At 40.4% G+C, this 23,304-nt stretch overlaps 1 protein-coding gene across 1 annotated transcript in view; it reads left to right on the top strand.

Annotated features, from left to right (window-relative positions):
• Positions 1-23,304, top strand: part of PREX1 (phosphatidylinositol-3,4,5-trisphosphate dependent Rac exchange factor 1) — a 2,105,011-nt gene that overhangs the window by 1,236,989 nt on the left and 844,718 nt on the right. Inside the window, exon 10 of the mRNA XM_044089931.1 lies at positions 15,281-15,431. Within this exon, the coding sequence (XP_043945866.1) occupies positions 15,281-15,431 (151 nt within the window). The remainder of the gene's footprint in view (positions 1-15,280; positions 15,432-23,304) is intronic.

The raw sequence follows: 23,304 nt of genomic DNA, 5'->3' as shown, positions 1-23,304 counted from the left end.
TTTGAATGAGAGAGAAAGTGCATGTGTTACTGTGTAAGAGAGTAGATGTGTGTAGGAATAGAAGGTGTGTGTCTGTGTGTTGTATGACAGAGTACGAGTGTGTGGAATTTAAACCAGTTTAGGTTTTGTGTGAAAGAGAATGTATGTGTGTTGTTTTGTGAGACAGTAGGTGTGTTTGTGTGTGTGTTTATTGCTATGTGACAAAAAGCAGCTGCGTGTATGCAACATACCTCTCAATTGTCCAGATAAAATTTGTAGTTCTGTGATTTGCCACTTAAGATAATTATAAATATATATAGCCCGGTCAACAAATATAGTGTTTATAGTGTTTATATATATATGGCGCCATTTCGGCTAAGGCCGGCCCTCTTTGGAAAGCTTTTCATGGACATAGTTTGATGTTAGTTGAAGATTGCATTGCTTTATTTAGATTTGTGACACATTCCATTGTGAGCTGTAAATTGACTTCTGTTAGCATGATTTCTTCTCTTGTGTCTTCACGGTCTTCAGTCAGGGCTGCTGCAGCAGCCATTTTCTCGCTTTTGTTTCAAGACTTCATGTTTGTATCTTGTTGGGTAGTTTTGTTTTGTAGTTTGTTTATTTCCAGTGGCAAACCATTATATTTCCCAGTCGGTATGCAATGTTTTGCTTAAGGTACTTTCATTCAGTCATTTCCTAATAACAGTCAATAGGACTAATTGTGTGACAAAGTTAGAAGACTTTATCATTGTAAAAAAGGAAGAGCTGCCCTGTACACTAATACTGAGAGGCTAAACAAAGCATGCACCATATAGATTTGTGTTCTTTGTGCAAGCAAATTTTATGTTTTATGTTTCTTGGCAACAAAGAGCAGTGGTTGTTTTCACTGCATAAAAAACTAAGTGCACATGTTTCATAAGAATATATACAAGTAAAGGAAGGGCACTATATTCCTCATGTTTCCAAACCTGGAGTTAATGTACAGTTCTGCAATAGCTTGATAGCTTGATAGGATTAAACAGCTGTCTTTATAATATTTTTATAGTTATGATTTCAGCACATTGTAGACCTAAATACTTTATAAAGTGATATTCACATAGATGGACTTCATAATTTGAACTGTTGTTTAGCATATTTATGTATGGCTTAATCTTGTTGACGTTAACCTATAAGTTATCCAGCATCAAACACTGAGGTACATCAGCCTCACTAGGCACACAAGGTATGCAGGATAGAGATTTCCTTAAGAACAAGATGCAGCCTGCTGTGTCGGGCCTCTTAACACCCCTGGACTGGTGTTATTTATATAATAACACACACCCTGTTGGGCATTATTGCTTGCATAGAGAATCATCAGTAACCCTATGTAGAAGATTCTGCAGGAATGCGAAGTGTACTAATTGGCTCTCTCAGAGAGTAGCTGATGCATGGAATAGACTAGCAAACTACATTAAAGCATGCACTAGTTTTGATATTTTTAAGAACAGCCTGGGCACTTATGGGAACAACTGTTTTGGTATATTGGGAGGCTAGAAGGGCATTATTGCCCATGCGTGAAATATTTGTATGTATGGGTTTCCTTCCATAATCCACTGCCATGTTGGCAGATTAAGTGATGACACTAAGTTTTCCTTAGGTTTGTGTGTGAATGTCATTACGTATGCATATGTACCATATGATGGGGGACTGACTTCAACAGTTGGATGACTTCTTTGTCATTGCTTACAAAGATGGCTTGCAGCCTCATGACCATGAGGAGAATGAAACTGGGTATACAAAATGGATGACTGGACCGTCATCATTGTTCTGCAGTTTAGTTTAATTTTTTAAGCACCATGGAAATTTGTTGGACTCTGTGTGCTGTAAACAGTGGTTGTGGTGTCTTTAGCTGGGAAATTTGTTGGGAGTGTATGTGTGCTATAATGTGTGCTATAAACAGTGGTTGTGGTGTCTTTATCTGGGTTAAAAAATGTGCTTCTAGCTTAAGATAGCAAGTGGCACCTGTTTGGGTGAGGTTTCCAGTGCTTGGCCTTAGCCTGCAAACAGAAACCTGATACCAAGTAACCATTTTCAGTGGGGGAGAAAGTTAAAACCTTGACTTAAGATCAGCAACCCAGATTCCAGCCCACCCGTCCTAGTGGTAGACTGGCAGTTTGACCCGTTGTACAGCTGACATCCGATGAATGCTTAGAAAAGTGGCATTACAAGCACTGTCTGTAGCAGAACATAATTGTGCGCATATGGGCACACGTGTGTGTGTGTGTGTGTGTGTGTGTGTGTGTGTGTGTGTGTGTGTGTGTGTGTGTGTAATCATGCACACATATAGCATACAACATATACCACTGGATTAGTACTGTAGGATAGTAGGATAGTATTTAACATTATAAGATAGTATTCACAGCTCTTGTCAGACAACATCTACGCATTTGTATTTTAACATGTTTTTATTTGTTTGCTTGAAATCAAAAGTATTGTGCACAACCATGCTTCCATCTCAACAAAGTATATTTTACATCTTGGTGTTGGTTAAAGCATTTCAATCAACTTAATTCAATTAATTTAATTGAATTAATGTAATTGTTTAATTGAAACAATCAGCACTGAAAGCCTCTATTTAAATGAACTTGGTTACCCTGCAGTTTCATCTTGAAAAAGCCTGACATCTATGCAGGCGAAAGCGCTTGATTTATCAGTGTTTCGTTTACCTCATTGTGTTGTTCGTGTTCAATAAAGGATTTATCTACAATTACAGCTTGGAGAGGTTCATTGGACTACCACGGTGCTTACTGCTTTCTTCCTTTTGGTTGTTGGGACTTAGTTCGTGGTTTGGTTTATTACTGTAGGGTTGTTAGCTACCATGCAAGAAAAATTAGGAAACATGAAGAAAATGTCCTTTTCTCTGCTGGATGGTAACCATAAATTTCAGCTCTCACTTCTCTTTGCCTGTGCTAGCTGGCAGAAAGAAAGAAAAAAATGAATAGGCCTTTGGGGATGGGTGGACTTGATCACTTATTTGGACAAACAATGCTTTTGTAGGGGACCGGGCCCTCCCTGCACCCCCGACATTCCCTGCTAATTATATGTACTAAGTCTGAGATAGCACTACGTTGGAGACTATGTTGGAGATAAGGCACAGTCCCCAAGTCCCACTGTACCATGATCTTAGTGTAATTTCAAATAGTTGCTCTTATGGTTTTGACCATGTAAATTTCAACTAAATGCAATAGACTTGATTAAGTATATTAAAGAAAGATATAAATAATAATAACTGAGTTGTAAAAAAGTAATGGGGACGTGAACATTTACAGAAACAGAGAATGAATATTTAATAAGGGATAGGGAAGTGATGGAAGATATTAAGTACGTGAATGTCAGTTTGTCACCTGGTAGAGATGGCCTTGATTATGAATTTTATAAAGAAATGAGTAAATTTCAAAAAGTTGTATCTGTAAGGGTTACAAATGAATGGCAAAAGTAAGGTTTTGAGAAAAGTAAGGCTTGTGAGGGGGTGATAAAGTTGATTCGTAAGGAAGGAAAAAAAGAATGTTTAAATAACTGGAGACCACATGACTGGGTTTAGGCAACAGCTAACCCAGCAGGTGCTGGGCAACCCCTGATCCTAGAGAGGACAACCAAAGCAACTTATCTTATTCTGATATTTTGTTACATGTCTGCGAAACCAATAAAAGCTAGTACAGAGGTAGCACATTCACAATGATGCAGTTCCATACATACATTGTCATACCATTCCAGACACAGCTGAGACCCCAAACAATGTCTAAACAGCAAACTCTGTGCTGGGTGAATAGGACTGTAGAAAGCGGGATTGAGTAAGCAGAGGAACATACAGAAGGACAATGAGAAGGAAAGAGTGATATGCAGTAGGGGAGGAGATTAATTTTCTTGTGGGGCAGATGCCCTTTTTTAAGAAAAACAGAGGGTAAGTAGCATGAGGGAGGTGTGGGTAGGAAAAAGGATATAGTGATGGCAGCAACAGCAGACAAACTGATGCAAAAGGAAGATGAATCAAAAAACAAATACGTGTATGCATGGCCCAAAAATGTGTGCAAGTAGTCTGTTATGAAAACAGCTCAAAGGTAAACTTAATCCTCCACTAGCCAGATGCATTTTCTATGAATCTGGGATGTCCTTCAAGAATGCAACTGCAGTCCTGACATATGGGTTGTCCTGCCTCAGGCAGCCCTTCGGTCGGCCGGATTCCAAAGTCTGGGTCCGGCGTCGGCTGATGTCACCTCCTCCCCGACGTCAGAGTGGCTGGGGTATAAAAGCATCAGCCGACGCCATCTTCTTCAGTCTTTCTTGCCGCGCGGTGCCCGAAGCAGAAGCAGTTCGCAAGTGCCAGTCGGCCAGCTCCTGTGTTTTCAGATACCGAAGTCATCAAAAAGCTAAGTACCCCGTTGGGGAACCTTTTCTTGCCTCAGCCGATGTCAGATAAAACTGCAAAAGTTAATAATTGCTTGTCTTGTGGTAAACAAATACCTCATAAGGACTTCCATTCTTACTGCCTTCCCTGCCTCGGCCCAGACCACGATGTCTCGGCCTGTGCTGCCTGTGCTTGCTTCAATAAGCGCACACTTAGGCGCCGGGCAGAATTTGCTGAAGACTTTTTTGGGGAAAATTACTCCTATATCATGCCGTCGGAACTACCGACAGCACATATTTCCAAAAAGCGGAAGGACCGGGACCAACATCCACGGCCCGCGACTTCCACCGACACCACGCTAAAGCCTACCGCGAGTGCATTGGTCTCTTCGGAGGTGGTAATTCAACCGCTCCAGGCCGACAACACCGTTTTACCACACACTTCGGTCCCGGAGGCTACCCCGGTGCCGGTTGTTGATTTTCCTCCTGAAACTGAAGCCCAATATTTGAAGCCCAAGATTTGCCTGACACAATACCGGTGGACAAAGTTACTCCAGCACGTGGGGCAGCTAGGCCTCCTGTGTCTATGTCCATCAAGGCCTACACACGTGCTAAGGCTGCCAGCCAGGCTAAGTCTCACCCTCCTAAATCTTTTTCACAGGGTTCCACTTCTGATAAACAGATCATGACTTTAGCTGCAGATCTAATTTCTTTAATCAGGGGCTCTCAGGCTCATCCAGACAGAGGTTCTCAGCCGCCTTCAGACAAAAGGCCTAGGGTTGAGCAGGGGATACCCTTTCCTCAGATGAGGCCTCTGGTGAGTCAGACCATTCAGATTCCCAGGAAGAATCTTTCCCAGCCTACGAGGATTCTGATGCTGATGAATCCATTCCCTCTGCCTCTCCTCCTGAGGATATTTCTTTCGGGGAGATTCTCCACTCCATGAGAGAGCATTTTCAGTGGCAGGGCCAGGATTTCTCCGACTCCAGGAAAAGGCTTCGGACTTTCCTTAAGCTACCCCAGCACAGGCCTTTAGCTATACCCCCAGTGTTAGATGTATTGGATGATGTGTTCTCAGACTCCAGTACTTCTCCTGATTCTCTCCCTCCTGCTCCTGTCAAGCCAGACAGATATTACAGGGTTCCTGAAACTCATAAACATCTCTTTAAGGCCCACTCTGTTGATCTAGAAACTATTTCTCAGGGGCCCAAAGGAGTGGCCACTTCCACGGCCAAAAATCCTTTGCCCGCAGACAGGGAATCTAGGTCCCTGGAGAGGTGGGGTAAAAAAGTTTATACTTCATCCACCCTTGCCATGAGGGCACTTAACTGTCTTTTTCATATGTTTCAGTATCAGGATTTCTTGATGGATGATTCACAGAAAAAATTTGCCTCTCCTGAGCCTATAGATAGAAAGGCCTTGCAGGATTTGGTTCATAATACTCAGCAGGTTAGCAATCATTTTCTTCAGTGTGGATATGATGCATTGGAAGCTTCATGTCGGTCAGCTATGACAGGGGCCATCATACGTAGACATGCTTGGTTGAAAGAACAGACATTGCCAGATCATGTTAAAATAAAGCTTCTAGATGCACCTCTGGAAAAAGATAAGCTGTTTGGTGCTAATGCACAGGGTGTGTTGAAATCAATAGAGGAAAAGGTTAAATCAGTACAAACAGTCAAAGATTTCCTCCAGGTTCAGCCTCCAAGGTTCAGCAGGAATTGGCCTTCGAAGAATTGGTACTTTCCAGACACTGACAAGTTCCAAAGAGGAAAAAACAGGCATGCTCGAGGTAGAGGGCAATACCGAGGCTCCTACAGGGGCCACCAATGGCAACCAACTAATCAGAGAAGTGGCGCAGGGACTTCTACTGCTCCACAGGGACAATCACAATGACTTGACTTTGACACCGCCGACCAAGGCTCAAAGAGAAGCACCTTTAGGCGGAAAATTATCTATATTTTCAAAAAATTGGCACGTTTTTACAAAGGACAAATGGATTTTGGACATAATAGACAAAGGTTACAGGTTCCACTTCCATACCTTACCAACAAGACAAGGCATGCCAAACCTGCCACAAAATCAAAGGGCAGAGGCACTCATACAAGTTTCAAAGCTGATACAAATCAAAGCAATAGAAAATGTTCCTCCTCAGGAACATGGCCAGGGATTCTACTCAAGACTGTTCCTTGTTCCAAGAAAAGAAAAGCAATGGAGACCTATACTGGACTTGTCCGCTCTAAACACTTTTCTCATTGTGCCAAAATTCAAAATGCTGACGTTACAGCAACTTCTTCCCATGTTGGGCAAGGGGTCTTGGCTGGTTACTCTGGACCTCAAGGAGGCATACCTGCATGTCCCAATCAGACACAGCTGCAGAAGATACCTGAGATTTCTTGCAGGGTCAGAGCATTATCAATTCTCAGCATTGCCTTTTGGCTTATCTACTGCGCCCAGAGTATTCACGAAATGCCTGGCATCAGTAATTGCACATTGCAAACTTCAGGGGATACAAATATACCCTTACCTGGACGACTGCTTTATACAAGCGGACAGCAAACAAGCCTTGATAAGAAATTTAGACTATGTCATTCACTTACTACAGGCTTTGGGATACACAGTCAACATTCAAAAATCAAGACTACTGCCATCCCAGCAAATAATTTTTCTAGGAGCCAAACTGGACACAAACTCACAAATGGCTTTCCTCACAGAAGAAAAACAAGAACAATTACCAGACTACTTCAAAAGCCTAGCAAAGCACACCCAGATGACTGCAAGGAAAATCCTGCAGGCCCTGGGTTTCATGGCATCTTGCATACTTCTGATTCCACTGGCAAGACTACACATGAGAAAACTACAATGGTACCTAAAAAGTTTATGGTCTCAACACAGCCACAACTTAGAAGCAATTATTCCACTCATTCCATGTCTACAAAAGGAATTTCTGTGGTGGGCACAAGCAAGCCAGCTAAACAAAGGCATGTCTTTCAACAAACCTCAAGCAAGCCAAACCATTACAACAGACGCCTCAGATCATGGATGGGGGGGGGCGCACATGGAGGGCAGATGCATTCAAGGGCAATGGGCCCCCCGGGAATTGCATCTGCACATCAATCAAAAAGAGATGTTGGCAGTGATTCATGCCATAGAGGCCTTCGGAAAATTCCTTCAGCAAGGTCATCTACTAATAAAGACAGACAACACCACTGTTATGTGGTACATAAACAAACAGGGAGGCACCCATTCTTACCCCCTCTGCAGACTAACAATGGCTCTTTGGGAAAAGTCCCTGAAACTGAACATACAGTTGCAATTCCAGTTTGTCCCAGGCAAGGACAATGTTCTGGCGGACAGTCTAAGCAGAAACATTATGGACCCGCACGAATGGATGTTGCATCCAGACATTTTTTCACAAATAACTCATGCATGGGGGAAGCCGGACATAGATCTCTTTGCCTCACACCTCAATCATCATTTGAAGAAGTTCTGCTCAAGGACACACCATCCTCAAGCCTGGTGAATGGATGCTCTCTCTTTCAGCTGGAATTCTCTAACAATCTATGCATTCCCACCTCTACCATTAATGACCAAGGTGTTACTGAAGATCAAAGCAGAACAACCGAAAGGCATTTTGATAGCTCCAGACTGGCCAAGACAGCACTGGTATCCATTACTAAGGAGCATAACTCGCACCAAGCCGTGGCTCCTGCCTCAATGGCCTCTGCTTATAACTCAGCACAATTACAGGACTGTTCATCCCAACCTGCAAACATTGCAACTGACAGCTTGGAGGGTTCCATGACTTCTCCCCATATCTCTCTCTCCAAAACAGTTCAAGAGATCTTACTGGAAGCACGCAGTCCTTCCACCAGAAAAACTTATTCAGCCAAATGGAAGAGATTCAACATCTGGAATGCCAACAAGGGTCAGGATGCATCAGTAATGAGCATCCCACAGATACTAGAATACTTGGCAGAAATGCTTCACAATGGCCTTTCTTATTCTTCCATAAAAATACATGCTTCAGCAATTTCAGCAAAATACAACTGTGATCCACCTGTGTTTTCACATCCTTTGCTAAGACAGTTTCTCAGACGGATAAAGAATATCAAACCCCCAAGAAAACCACCAGTGCCTGCATGGGACCTCAATTTTGTCTTGGAAAAATTAACTCTTCCTCCTTTTGAGCCAGCAGCATCTTCAGAATTGCAATTTCTCTCCTGGAAAACAGTTTTCCTGTTGGCAATTACTTCAGCAAGAAGAGTCTCGGAGATACAGGCCCTCATGGCAGTACCTCCATTTCTCATTTTCCATCAGGACAGAGTCTCTTTAAGAACCAATCCTTCATTCATGCCAAAAGTGATATCCAGGGTTTCCCTAAATCAAGCTATTCACCTGCCTACTTTCTTCCCCAATCCTCAAAATAAAGGAGAAAAACTTCTGCACACTTTGGACATACACAGGCAATTGCGCTACTACTTGGACAGAACAAAGGCCAAAAGAAAGTCTGACCAACTATTTGTAGCTTACGCTGCCGAAGTACAAGGAAAGGCAATTTCCAAACAAACAATTTCAAAATGGATTGGAAACTGCATCAGATTCTGCTACTCTTTCCATGGAAAAGGTGTGCCAGCCAATATCAGGCCACACTCCTCCAGAGCTACAGTCACCTCCACAGCCTTTCTAAGAGGGGTGGCAATAAAGGACATTCTAGAGGCTGCTACATGGAGCTCCGTGCATACATTTTCCAAACATTACAACCTGCCTTTATATTCCAGATCCCGAGCAGGCTTTGCTTCTGCAGTCCTGCAGGGCATTTTAGCTACACAATCCTTTTTCTTAGATCCTACCACCCCCAGCTTGGCTATGGTATTCAACCCATATGTCAGGACTGCAGTTGCATTCTTGAAGGACATAGTACAGTTTTGTACCTACCATAAATGTAGATGTCCGATAGATATGCAACTGCAGTCAGGTTTTCCCTCCCTCCTTCCCCTCTGTAATTCTCCTTTTTGGGTCCACTCCTCCTTTTTCAAATTAGCTGGGGATATCTGTTATGGTGTATCTGTTTATTACTGTTGTGCATGTCTGGAATTTTTATCCATTCACTAAATTTAGCCTTCCTTGGAGGGCACCTGGCACCTGGGGCAAGAAACACTGAAGAAGATGGCGTCGGCTGATGCTTTTATACCCCAGCCGCTCTGACGTCGGGGAGGAGGCGACATCAGCCGACGCCGGACCCAGACTTTGGAATCCGGCCGACTGAAGGGCTGCCTGAGGCAGGACAACCCATATGTCAGGACTGCAGTTGCATATCTATCGGACATCTACATTTATGGTAGGTACAAAACTGTACTTTTTCATGCTATTTTAATGAGTATGAGTTTCAAGGGCAGAGAAGTTTACAGCTCATGCTAAATCTGTATTCATTGCGAGACTGTATTGCTTGTTTAGCAAATGGCTATCTGTGTTTGTGTTATTTTATTTCAGTATATCTGTAAATATTGTGTGTTATGCCACGGTGGTACTGCGGTAGCATAGTTACCTCACAGCAAAAGGTTCTCCCGTTCGATTCTCGGCTTGGCTTGGGAGTGCCTTCTGTGTGGAGTCTGCATGTCTTCCCCACGTGCGTAAATGGGCGTGCCATTGTTGAAGGTTGGGCGTCGAGCTGGCACCTCGGCATTTTGTAAAAATCTACTGCCAGTCATTAGCGGACTGGAATTCCGCTGTGGCGACCCCTTACCTGGAAAAAGCCTTAAAACAAATATCTGCAAACATTGTGGAAGTAAATAAGAAAACAGTATGCACACTGATAGATTTGAACAGTGTGTATGGTAACTGGTGAGAAATAGCCAAGTAATGGAACACTGGAATGGCTGGGAAGGGGGCTGCTGCTGGAGGGTAGAGGTTGCTGCAACAGGGGTTACTCGGGGAGGGGGGGGCAATCTATTACCCTGCTAGGGCCCTATTTGACTATGATCCAGTTCTGGTATTTAAAGTAGGAAATAAGTACACAAAGGTAGTTGCAGTTTAACTACATTACAAGGTATATTTTTCTTCTTATGCATTTAAATGATTTAAGGAAATTACTGGAGTGGCTTTCTTGGGGAGTGACCTGCCTGTGGGTGTGGCTCAAATAGGGTTGTTTTGTAAGTATGTTGTGGATAGGGCATAAGGGGGCACCGGAGCACTACTTCACCTAGGGCGCCATTTTAGCTAAGGCCGGCCCTGATCGTGACCCATGAAGAGGGCTCTATAACTGGCTATGATTTGAATGGGGGTCTTACCCACCATAACCTGGACCTGGAGTAACTCCATGGAGTTGTTTAGTCTAACTAGATGGGTGACTTTATCTCTAATGTAGATTGAAACACCACCTCCTTTGGTTTTCACACATTAATTTTTCTGGTCTAAAGGTGTGGAAGGCATTGTAGCCTTTCAAGCCTGGGGTAGTCTCTGAGGCCTTGAACCAGGTTTCTGTGACAACACAGGCATCTACATCTTCTAGTGATGGAAGTGCTTCCAGGGAGTGCAGTTTTTGGTGTAAGCTCCTAACATTTAGCAGCATGACCTTTATTTTGTTCTGATTGGTTAATTTCATGTTGGTAATGTTGTTTTCAAGACCTTGCCTAAAAAAAGGCACTATGGGGGAGGCAAGAGCCTTTGCCAGCAGCCAAAAGCCTAGAGGTGCCAGGTGCAAACTGTCTCTGGCAAAGCAGTGAGGTTTATCAGCCATGGCTTACCAAGCTGACAGGAATTGGATCCCCTTTGAATGACACCCCTTTGACTGTTCTTGAAATGTGGCCAGACATCTAATGTTCACATCACCTAAATGCTGTATATAATGAGTATGTCACAGCAATAATCCTGTTATTCATGCTCACATTTATTCTTATACTCTTGCAGCTTTACTTTTGGTTTCCATGTTTTGGCCCCTAAACAAACTAAGGGTCATTTGAGGTAATTCTGTACTTGTTTATTTATTTTATGTATATGTAGCAGAGGCATTGATGCCATTACCTGTGAACCTCTAGCTTACCTCCAAAAATAAGCTGACTTCCTAAACTGGAGCAAGGGGGCTTCTTGTGATTTCTAAGCTTGCAGGAGGTTTGTGTTATCATTTATACCGATGCTGGAAATATATTCTGTCCTCATTCATGTCAGATATACCAGTTTGAACATTTCTTTTGTTTACTACTTGCATCAGTTGTCTTTACTGAGTAACACAGAGACCTAAGTGGTACAAGCACTGTCCAGTGTGCTTCTGGGTAATGAAAGTCAGTTTTTACATAAATGTATCTCCTGATGCTTGATGTGTTGTGTGGCAAAACTGCATGTCTTTAACAAGTGATACTCAGCACCCATTTTGTGAGACACAGAGTAGGAGCCTTGATCTGTTTGAGTTGAAGGCTCATAAACTTTTCTTCATCTGTCAAGCACACACGTACTCTAATGTGCAGTCTTTCAATATGTTTACATCACGGACTTCTATAGGACCCATTGTGGGTGTGGCTGAGTATATGGGTATGGATGCCCTGCTTCTTGATAAGAAAGCCTCAGCCTCAATTCCTTTTTCTACACATTGTTTATTAATGAGCAGGAGCTGAGGTGCCTGGTAATTACCAATGTTTTGGGAGCTGTCTTAGGTCTGGGGCTGCCCTTAAACTGAAATTCATTGTACAAAAGATTAGGAGAAAGGAGGAGTTAAAACACACACATGCACACGTGCACACACACACACACACACACACACACACACACACACACACACACACACACACACACACACACACACACAGACACACACACACTTACTTTATTTGCATACTTCTGTCTTAACCCAGATATGGTTTTCTGAACTTATGATGGTCAGCTGTTTTTTTCCCTGACAGCCTGCTTGCAGTCAGTCTCATTTGTTTGTTTCACTGAAACTAGCACAGACTTTTTGTAATGTTTATTTTTTGTTATGTGTACTGAGTGTATGGGATGTACATTACAGCTGGCATGTGTTGTGTGTAGCAGTCCTTTATTGACTGTTTTGATTTTTTTTTTTTTTTTTGCTTTCTGCCTAAACTATATAAATCTTTGAAAACATAGTCTATGAATTGTTGGTATCTGGACAAGGGCTTGAAGCACTTTTACCACCATTTCATTAGACAGAAAGAACATGCCAGAGTAAATATCCTTGTTAAACACACAATGAAAGACATTGTCACAACCAAAGTTGTTACTCATTTTAGTTCCCATCATTCTTAGCACTAAAAGATGAAGCTAATGCTCCACAGTGCATAGGAACATTTTTAAAGCAGAAATTCATAATTGTTTATGTGTAATTTTCAAGAATTATAAACATTACATCCCTGTATATAAATAAAACTTTATCACGCCCTATTGAAATTACCAATGGCACTAGGCAGGGTTGCCCACTCTCACCTTATCTTTTTAATTTATATCTGGAACCTTTCCTTCTCTGGGTTAAACAAAAGACTTATCACCATATCCCAAAAGTCTTCAACGTTGATATAAATTATTCTGCATTTGCAGATGACCTAAACATCTATTTTGAGCTTCCCAACACCGATCTTCATAAAATTCGAAATTCTATTAATCTTTTTTCTGAGGCTGCTAATTATAAATTAAACCCTGCTAAATCATCTATTTTTCCATTAAACCCTGCAAACCATTTAGAATATTACTTCCCCCTGTCTGACTTTCCTCTCAAATATACAATTAAATACCTAGGAATAAATTTCACACACCCTCACCAAGAACTAATAAAAGCAAACCTATATAGAGTCTGGGATCAGATAAATAACAATCTAACTAGATGGAAAAACATCAATCTTTCTTTGCTATCAAAATCTGCTATCATTAAAATTAATATTTTGCCTAGAATCCTTTTTCATCTTAACTCCATCTTCTTAAACGTTCCAAAAATTTTTTTCAGAAAAATGGAAACCACAATCTCAAAGTTTTTATGGTTCCCCAAATCAACCAGAATATCATACAGGATTCTAATTACCCCAAAGAACAAAGGCGGTTTAAGTCTCCCAGATTTTAATTTATATTACGACATCATTAATGCTAGCCGTCTAATTCAAATAGCCTGCTTTGACCCTTCTGCTGAAACTTGGTACCCAACCTGGATCAAAATCTGGTGCAACTATATATATTCGTTAAAACTCAATCCATATGTTGTCCCTTTTCTTGCACTGATGGTGACTACAAGTTCAAGATCTTGCCTACACTAAGGAACAAAATTCGCATCTTTCAAACTTTGATAACCTCCTTAAATTTGCACAATACTATTCCCATTCTCCGACCTATTCACCTAAACCCTAACTTAAAAATCAATAATAAAATGATCGATCTAAAAAACTTCCCTATTGTTAAGAAAGCCATAGTTTGGCACTTCTATAACTCTAAAAATATTGCCGAGGTCAAAGCTTTATTTGGTGCTCCTAACAAATATGATCGTATCTTAAGGCAAATTAGCTCACTTATAAAACAAAAATTCTCTTACTATAGAGTGAAAGAGCAAGACATTACAGTATCACACTCTATCATTAAATCACTCTCCCTATGGAACAAAATTATTTCGAACACCTATAAACTTGTGTCAAGCATTAAGTATAATCATTCAGTTCTATTTTCCAAATATTGGGACGGTATACAAGGAGAAATATCTATGGAGTCTAAGTGCGAAGCAATCAATAATACCCTGAATTTAACCCCCTTCAAAAACCTAATTTCCACTCAGCTTATGATAAACAACAATTCCTATTATACCCCAGCAGTCTTACTGAAATTCGGATACAATAAAAACCTAATCTGTCCATTCTGTTCCCTCCCACACGTAGATATACTTCACATCTTTTGGAGCTGTAAGAATATTTACAAACTTTGGTGTTCTCTCAGAGCTCAGTTGGAAAAAATGGGATACGAAAAAAAACACATTCTCTTGGCAAACTATGATTTTAAATATTATTCCTAAATCTCTTAAGGGTATACATTGCCACATCTGTGTTACATCCTGTGCCCTTCTCAAATATTTTATAGCCAAGAACTGGGTCAATCCCTCAACAATAGCTTGGGAAAACTTTACGTCAATGGTAATCAAATATATATCTGCACATAAGTTATGCAATAATAACAAAAAAAAAAAAGAATATTTTCAGAATTACTGGTGTAGACTTTTTGACCTAATCCAAACTAAATAATCTTCCAAAATGTGGGTTTCTAACACTACATTCCAGGAAAACCTCCATCAGTATCATTTCTGGCCCTATAACCATTAGACATTCTTACCATCACACGGTAACTTTTGATTTTACAAAATATTTTGTTATATCATTTTGTTATCCTCTGGCATCCATGGTGTAAATATGTTGTAAATATGGTATAAATAGAAGTACATGGTGTAAATAGTTGTGTTTTATGGTTATACCCTCCTTACCGCTTTTCTTTCTTCTTAAGACAGTCATATATTCTTCCTTCCAAGCCACTTTCCATTTGTATCCCTAGACTTTGACTGTAATAGTTTATTGGGGGTCTTTACTGCTTATATTGGTCTCTAAGATGTAAGCTTCCCTGTAAGATAACTGCTGTGTTCTAAATGCATAGTTTTTGCACTAACTGTTACATATATACCTATACTTTACTGCTTCCCGCAATGACTTACAGTTTTTCCTTTGTATGTTTGAAAAGTTTGAAAAATTCAATAAAAATATATTTGAAAAAAAAAAAAAGAATTATAAACATTACAATACAATTATAGTATGCTGAGTGGCTGTGTTCTCAAGTCTGAACAGTTTTGCCCAGTTGTCACATATTGTGTTACACATTTTAATGCAAAAAAACATTACATATTCTAATGAAGAAAGGTTGAGAATTGCATGCTGTATTTTTTCTACAGGCCTGAAGCTTGGAATGGAGCGAGATGCATACATGATGATTTCTGAAAAGGGAGAGAAGCTATATCACATAATGATGACATATAAGAAGGGGAACCTCATTAAAGACAGGCGGCGGAAGTTCAGTACTGTCTCAAAGTGTTTTCTTGGCAAGTAAGTCTATTTTTGATGTAAGCTTTCCTTATTAAATTTGCCAGAATAGAATAAGAGCACTTGCAGAGCATTGTTCTTTGCCAGATGTAATAAGCCGTGCTAAAACCTAATTGAAAAGGCATTATTATCCACTAATTTGTAACCTTTTGAATTTGCCAGTGTGTACTGCTGCAGAGAAATTACTGAACACTCAGTACTGAAAATTAGTTCTATTACTAGGTTGCCTGCAGAATGTGTAGCACTTGTAATTAAAAGGGTAATGTGACAAACAATCCAGTCCCAGATTTCCTTATCAATTTTTTACAAAGTTGAAATAAATAGTCACCAGTGAAAGTAAGCTGTATAACTCAGAGTGATAATAATCTTACTGTTACCCAGGTCAGCGAGGAATAGGGCTGCAGATGATGGAAGAGCAAGCATAAGCATAATGGGGAGAGTGAGGAATGTAAAAGCAGTGCCCACTTCCACTTATTTAGGTGAGGGGGAGAGGACATGAATACCTCAGTTGTGCACATTCCATTAATGGCCCGTAGTAGACAGCAAAGGTCTTAGGGAGAGCACTGTTGTCTGGGGCATATACCACTGGTTGAAGTAAATAACAACCCAGTACTACACTCATGGTGTGCCTATCCCTTATGCAGTACTAGGTATATGTGGGAGAAATGTAGGACTAGAAAATATACCCCCTGAAAAATATATGTAAACGTCTGATGGTTGCCTGGATGACAGCCTTGTTACATTTGAGCTTTTGATTGAGAGTACTGTTGATACAGGAACAGAACGCCAGCAGTAAAGGGAAGAGAAAAACAGTAAAAATAAATAAATAAAAATAATAATTCCATTTTCTGATACAACTTACTAAAATTTTAACAACCATGTACAAAAAGGAATTATAGAGAAAACTTAACGTACTCTTCAGAATAAACATAGAAACTGGTACAAAATTAGAGACAGTGGATCACCATTAACATAAACTCAATCAGCCATTATTACACCTTGTTTTTGCTGTCCAGTAAGTAACTTCTACTATTAATATCCATAAAATACATCTTACCTGTTGACTTTACCTCTATAAGGTGTTGATTCTAACAGCGCCCCTAGGTATGACTTTTTGACCTTATGTACCACCATACCTCTTAAGTTAAGCAATCCCTGTTTTTATTTCAGTTTACCTATATAAGCCCTTTCTTCCCATATGGCTAACTCACCTACTAGGTCTGCATACTTCTTTACAATGGGACTACTCTGAGGCTTCCATTTATGAGTTATGTTTGTCTTCTCTGCTGTTACTAAAGGCCACAAAAGTATTTCATGCCTTGTCCAACCTTCAACTTCCATGTGGTCTACCATCAATAACTTTATATCCAGTTGCAGTTACTACTCTAATTAGCTTTTGCAAATCTCTCTTTTAGTACTCTGAACACTCACCTTCCCAGCATGTGTGAATTCATATACCTACCATTTCTTCTGTGTGCCTCCTGCAGGTATTATCTGAGTAGACACATATACTTCTGTCTGACTGGGGTATGTAACTATTTATAAAAGCATTCTCATGTGAATATTCTAAATCCCCTTCAGTTAGTGGAAAACCTAAGGGGTAAATACATCCTTATCTAGTTGCCCCAACTAAGGAGAGCTTCCAAGTGCTTTTTCCAGCTCTGCTTCACTTTCATTGCTGTTACCTTTTTCTTTAACTGAATTATTTCATAAACCATATTAGTTAAGATTTTTAAAGGAATAATGTACTTCTCCTGCTAATACCAAAAATATGACATGTTCTGGATCCTGCTGACTGTCATTTTTCCTTTTTATTTCTCTAAATGTGGTCACTAACCTCATATACCTAAAACATTCCTAGTCCTCCAAACAAAATTTGTGTTTAGCCTTTTGCCATGTTAATATTTCATTCAAGTCTGTAACATTATCCCAGTATATTGACCCAAAGTCCTTCTTGCTTTCAATTCTTTAGTAAGTGTTTCTGGGCTGAGTCTAAAAAGGTCCATGTAGATCAGTGCTCTGCTTGGATAACAAATACAACTAAATTAATAAATAAGGCCCCCGACATCTCAGATGCTCAGGTAAGAGCCACCCTCTCCAAAGCAAAGAACACAGCATCAATGGGACCAGAAGGTGTGCCGGGCTGCGTCCTACATGAACTCCAAGAAGAGCTAAACCCAAACATAAAACTACTGTTCAATCTCAGCCTTACCACAGGATATGTACCCAAAGAGTGGCGTACAGCAACAGTGGTCCCTCTCCACAAAGGTGGTGCCTCAACGGATCCTGGAAACTATCACCCCATAAGCCTGACTAGCTTGGTCTGCAAAGCTATGGAAAGGATCATCATGGACCTCATAAATAAAGATATTGGGGACCTACAGACACTGGATCCTACCCAGTTTGGCTTTGTTAAGGGCAGATCCTGCCTCTTAAACCTGGTCGATTTCTTTGAAACAGTCACCAAGGCCATTGACGAGGGGAAGGTGGTCCACACAGCCTACCTGAACCTCGCAAAAGCCTTTGAAACAGTACCCCACTCGGGCATTATAGATAAGCTCACTAGCTTAAATATAAACCCCTATGTCACTTGATGGGTTGCAAACTGGCTCAAGGACAGAACCCACATGGTTAGAATTGCTAGAGCCATGTCAGACTCCAAACCAGTTACAAGTGGCGTCCCACAAGGCTCAGTCCTGGGACCTCTCTTGTTCGGTATATATTTCTCGGAGGTACAGGCCAACATGGAAGGACTGTGGCTGACCAAGTTTGCAGATGACTGCAAACTGGGCGCCATAATCGACTCTCCAGCTGTCACAAGCATCCTCCAAAAGGGCCTCATAGAAACAGACAACTGGTGCCAGAGCCATGGCCTCAAGCTAAATGCCAAAAAGTGTATAGTTATCCCCTTTGGCAAAAACAAAGTGCCCACAAATTACCACATAGGTGGTAATCCCTTAAGTACATTAGAAGTAATTAGGGACCTGGGGACCCAAGTTGATAGCAATCTCTCATTTGACAACCACGTGGCCAAAGTGGTTAGAAAAACATTTTATATAGTCCACCTAATCATGAAGGGATTCACATCTAGATCAGGGGAGGTCATCGTGCCTCTTTACTCATCCCTCATTAGGCCCATAATTGAGTACAATGCCCCTTTTGGGATGTATCTTACCAGACACCTGCAGCAACTGGAAAGACCCCAAAAGTACCTCACCAAGAGGATCAAAGGGCTCAAACAGATGCCATATGCTGCCCGGTTAAAGAAACTCCAGCTCTACTCAGTGGCATACTGCCTGCTCAGAGGCGATCTGTGCCTGACGTATAAAGCCATGTCCAACCCGGAATTAATGGACATGCTGCACCTCAGAAAATCCAAATCCCAAAGAGCTACGCGCTCGAGAGACTTGAACCTCAGCACTGAAATAAATAGGACATGCTGGAGGGACAGATTCATAACCCAGAGGCTCCCTTCACTCTGGAATAAAATCCCAGTCCAGGTTAGGCAGAGTCCCTCATTGACTCTCTTCAAGAGGAATCTTGATGAGTGGATGGGAGATCGTAGGTTTACCCCGGATATCACTTCTGTGTCACTGTTAGACAGAGGCACAGTATACTACCCTTGAAAAAGGGCATAGCAAAATTAATTTAAAATGGGTGGCGAAAGCCAAACACACTTTGGCTAGGCTTATAAATGCCCTAGGGGAGATAGCCTAGTATGAACCTATGAACCTAATAAAATTCTGCACACTCGGCTCCAAACTTTGAATCTTGCAGCGTGGCTAATCACTTAAATTCACCCTTGGCATCCCTCAGCAAACCTGTGATGGATGTCGTTTTGGAGGCAAGAAGGCCTAGTACTAGAAAATCTTATGCTGACAAATGGAAAAGATTTTGTGCCTGGAATCATTCACAAGGGATAAGTACAACAGTGCGCAATATTCCTCAGATTTTACAATATTTAACTGAAACGCTTCACAAGGGCCTGTCCTTTTCTTCCATAAAAATCCATGCCTCAGCCATTTCAGCTCATTACAACACAGAACCACCCCTCTTCTCTCATCCTCTGCTAAAGCAGTATCTCAGAGGGTCCAACAACTTAAGACCACTGAGGAGAGCTCCAATCCCTGCCTGGGACCTCAATTTTGTATTGGAAAAACTCACTCTCCCTCCTTTCGAGCCAGCTGCTACTGCAGACTTAAAATTTCTTTCCTGGAAAACAGCTTTCCCTTTGGCAGTCACTTCAGCTAGAAGGATTTCCGAATTACAGGCTCTTATGGTAGTGGAGCCTTTCATTATTTTTCATGCGGATGGGGACCAATCCATCCTTCATGCCTAAGGTGGTATCCAGTGTTGCACTTAATCAGACCATTCATTTGCCAGCTTTCTTTCCCAATCCACAGAACAAGGGGGGACAGATTCTACATTCATTGGATGTACACAAACAACTTAGATTTTACTTAAACAGGACAAAATCTCAAAGAAAATTTGAACAACTACTGGTGGCATTTGCTGCAGGGGCAGAGGGAAAGGCTATTTCAAAGCAAACTATTTCCAAATGGATAAGCCATTGTATTAATTTCTGCTATATGCACCATGGTAAAACTATCCCCCAGGGGATCAGATCTCATTCCACCAGGGCTGCATCTACTTCTACAGCCTTTCTCTGAGGTGGTCCTACCAGAGACATTCTAGAAGCTGCTACCTGGAGCTCAGTTCATACGTTCACCAAACATTACCATTTACCTTTCTTCTCTAAATCCAGAGCTGGCTTTGCCGATGCTGTCCTGCAGGGCCTTATAGCTGGTCCTAATGCTGTATAAATCCATCCTCCCAACCATAGCTTTGGGAATCTAACCAAATGTAATGACTGCAACAGTGAAACATGAAGGACATAGTACAGTTGTGTACACTTACCATAAATGTAGATGTTCGAGTGTATTCACTGTTGCAGTCCTGGTTACCCTCCCTCCAACCCCTTGTTTTTTCTCTTACTATGTCTCTTCTTACCTTTACTATGCTTAAATGTTTTTTTTGGTGTATTTGCTTCTGTTTGGAGGTATATTTTTGTGTTTTTAATAACTTATATATTTGGCTCCCCATTTGGGGGGCACCTGACATATGGGGCAAGAAAAACTGATGTAATGGCATCGGCTGCATGTTTTATACCCCTGACGACCTGATGTCATGGAAGAAGGGACAGCAATGGACGCAGGACCCAAGACTTTGTTAATCAGGCCAACTGAGGGCAACCTGCCAGCAGATTACCCAAATGTAATGACTGCAACAGTGAATACACTCGAACATCTGCATTTATGGTAAGTGTACACAACTGTACTTTGCTGTTCTTTTTCTCTTTCTTTTTCCGATCTCTCTTGCTTCTTCTTGTTTTAAGAAATGTAGGAAATGCAGTGTAAGAAAAGCCTGGTTAAAAGAGCATGACAAAATAAAAATTAATGTGCTTTTTTCTCATTCTTGCATGGGGGAATTACTGGATTAAGGACTTTAGACTGATTTAGTAACATGTTTTAAGAGAAAGCAAAGCAAGTAAATGAAAAAGAATATTGAATATTATGAGGGTTTTTTTCTATCAAATGAATGTATGTTTAGTAACAGTTCTGTATCTGGCCCCATGTCTCCATGGAGACAATCTGATAAAGAGAAATTGGTTACAGTCTGGTGGAGAGTGATTGGCTGGCGGAAAAAGAAGAGAAACTGGCGAGGAAATAATGTTCTCTGAAAGCATTTAGGGGTTTTCCCAACTTTGAGAGCTATAAAGATAAGACAAAACCAGTTAACACTTAGTAGAAGCACAGGCTGCACCATATGTCTTAGCATGGATAACCTTTCTTTTAGATTAACTCAAGTTTGTGAGAATGGCTATCAGTTTGGGACATTTATTCCTATGTGAAGGGTAAAACTTCAATATTTCAAGATGTACATAGTATTTGTGCGCTAGCATTAAATTAATAGGTTTAGGGGAGTTTTTTTTTGTTTGAGGGCTTTCAATAAAACAAAAAGCTTTGTAAGATGTGACATAGGTTCAAGTAGATATGACAAGAAACAAAGCTGGAACTACACATTTAACAAAAAGATGTTATGCATAAAAGATGGAAATAACATTTTAATACAATGATGCTTTCTGTAATATCTTTAAATGTCAATGTTCTCACAGATAAATCCAAAATTAAAAATAGTGAACTATATTAAAAATATAGAGTGCAAGTAGCTATGTTACAGGCGATACACTTGGAAATAACTGAATATGTGAATTTGATAAAGGAAGGGTTTCAGAATTGTTATTCAGTGAAATATCTTGAACAGTGGAAAAGAGGAGTACTTGTATTAATTGCAAGAGGAGCTCCAATAATGTTAGAAGAGGATAAAAAAGATAACGGTGACAGATTTGTAGTCCTAAGTGGCTACTGGCAAGGGAAGTGGATTACACTGGCATGTATGTATATTCCACCTAAAACTGCTGTAGTGAAGCTTAAGAAAATTCTTGGGGAAATAATCAGTTTTCTGCAAGGAATATTACTTATAGATGGGGACTGGAATTTGATGTGCAGCAGTGAAGATGTATCTGGAGCCCCAGAAGGGAAAGTATAACAAAGGAGGGTAGATTTTTGAAGAAATGTATGAAAATATTTGGCATGGAAGATGTGAATTCAGTAACAGGAGTTTGGAATGAATTTACATACTATTCCCCAAGATATAAAAACTGGGCTAGGCTAGACAGAATTTACATTTCACAGGGAAATTGCGCATTTAATTGAAGGTCTTGATGTGCACCCAGTAACTATTTCAGATCATGCAGCAATAATAACTAAAATAAAAACACAGGGTAATGAAACAAAAGTGAGACACTGACATTTTCCCACCTATCTGTTGAAAAGAGAGTAATTTAAGGAATGGGTAGTGGAGATTATTCAGGAGCTATTTGCGAGGACAGAATATTTTCTTTAGAAAATATAGCTAGGAAGTGGGATAAAATTAAGGTACAGTTTAAAAACAGGGTAGAAATAAAAGAAAGGGGGTATGGTTAAGAAGCAACAGGAATTATTTAGAGGGACTTACAAATGTTAAAGTATTGTAGAATGAGGTAATCTCACAGAACAAAAAGAGGATCAACCGCAGAATGCTAAGAAGAAAATAAGGGATTTCTTTGATAATATACACACATTTAGAAAGATTGCTGTTAAACAACTGTTTTTTGATAACACTAGAGCTAAAAACCTTTAGCACAACGACTAAGGCAACAGAAAGTAGAAAGGGTTGTCACAAAGCTTAGGGAGTCTATGACAAGAAAGATAACAAGATATCCTGTAGAGGTATTAGAAATATTTCTGAAATTTTTTGAAAGTCTGTATAAAACAGAGAAATATGGAAATCAAGAAAAGATACAAATGGAAATGTTTAAGGAAGAAGAATTAAATATGCTAAGCTTATAGGCAGATCAGGCTCAGGAACTAATAGTTAGGATGGGAGGAGATGAGATAAAAGTTGTGATGTATCTACAGGAAAGTCCCCAAGAGTAGATGATATTCCTGTGGAAGTTTGGAAGCTAGGAGGGAAAAAAACTAATAAAGATCTGGAAGGTTTTGTTTAGTAGTATTTTTAAGAGGGGAAGAAGTACTAACATCCTGTAAGAAAGCAGTAGTAGCTGTAATACCTAAACAGGGTAAAGATCCATCAGATCCAGATTCATATAGGCCCATTTCAATAGTAAACCATGATTATAAAGTGTTCATATTTGCAATGGCTAAAAGAATGGTAAACGTAATGCCAAAATTGATAGATATGGATCAAAGTGGCTTTGTGGAGGGGAGGCAAACATTTGACAACATTAACAGAACATTGAGGATCCAGAGGGAAG

Source organism: Protopterus annectens, chromosome 12.part0 (assembly GCF_019279795.1).
Source record: "Protopterus annectens isolate FY-2018-M chromosome 12.part0, PAN1.0, whole genome shotgun sequence".
Lineage (NCBI taxonomy): Eukaryota > Metazoa > Chordata > Ceratodontiformes > Protopteridae > Protopterus > Protopterus annectens.
Note: the sequence above shows the minus strand (reverse complement) of the source record. Positions and strands in the feature narration are given on the sequence as shown.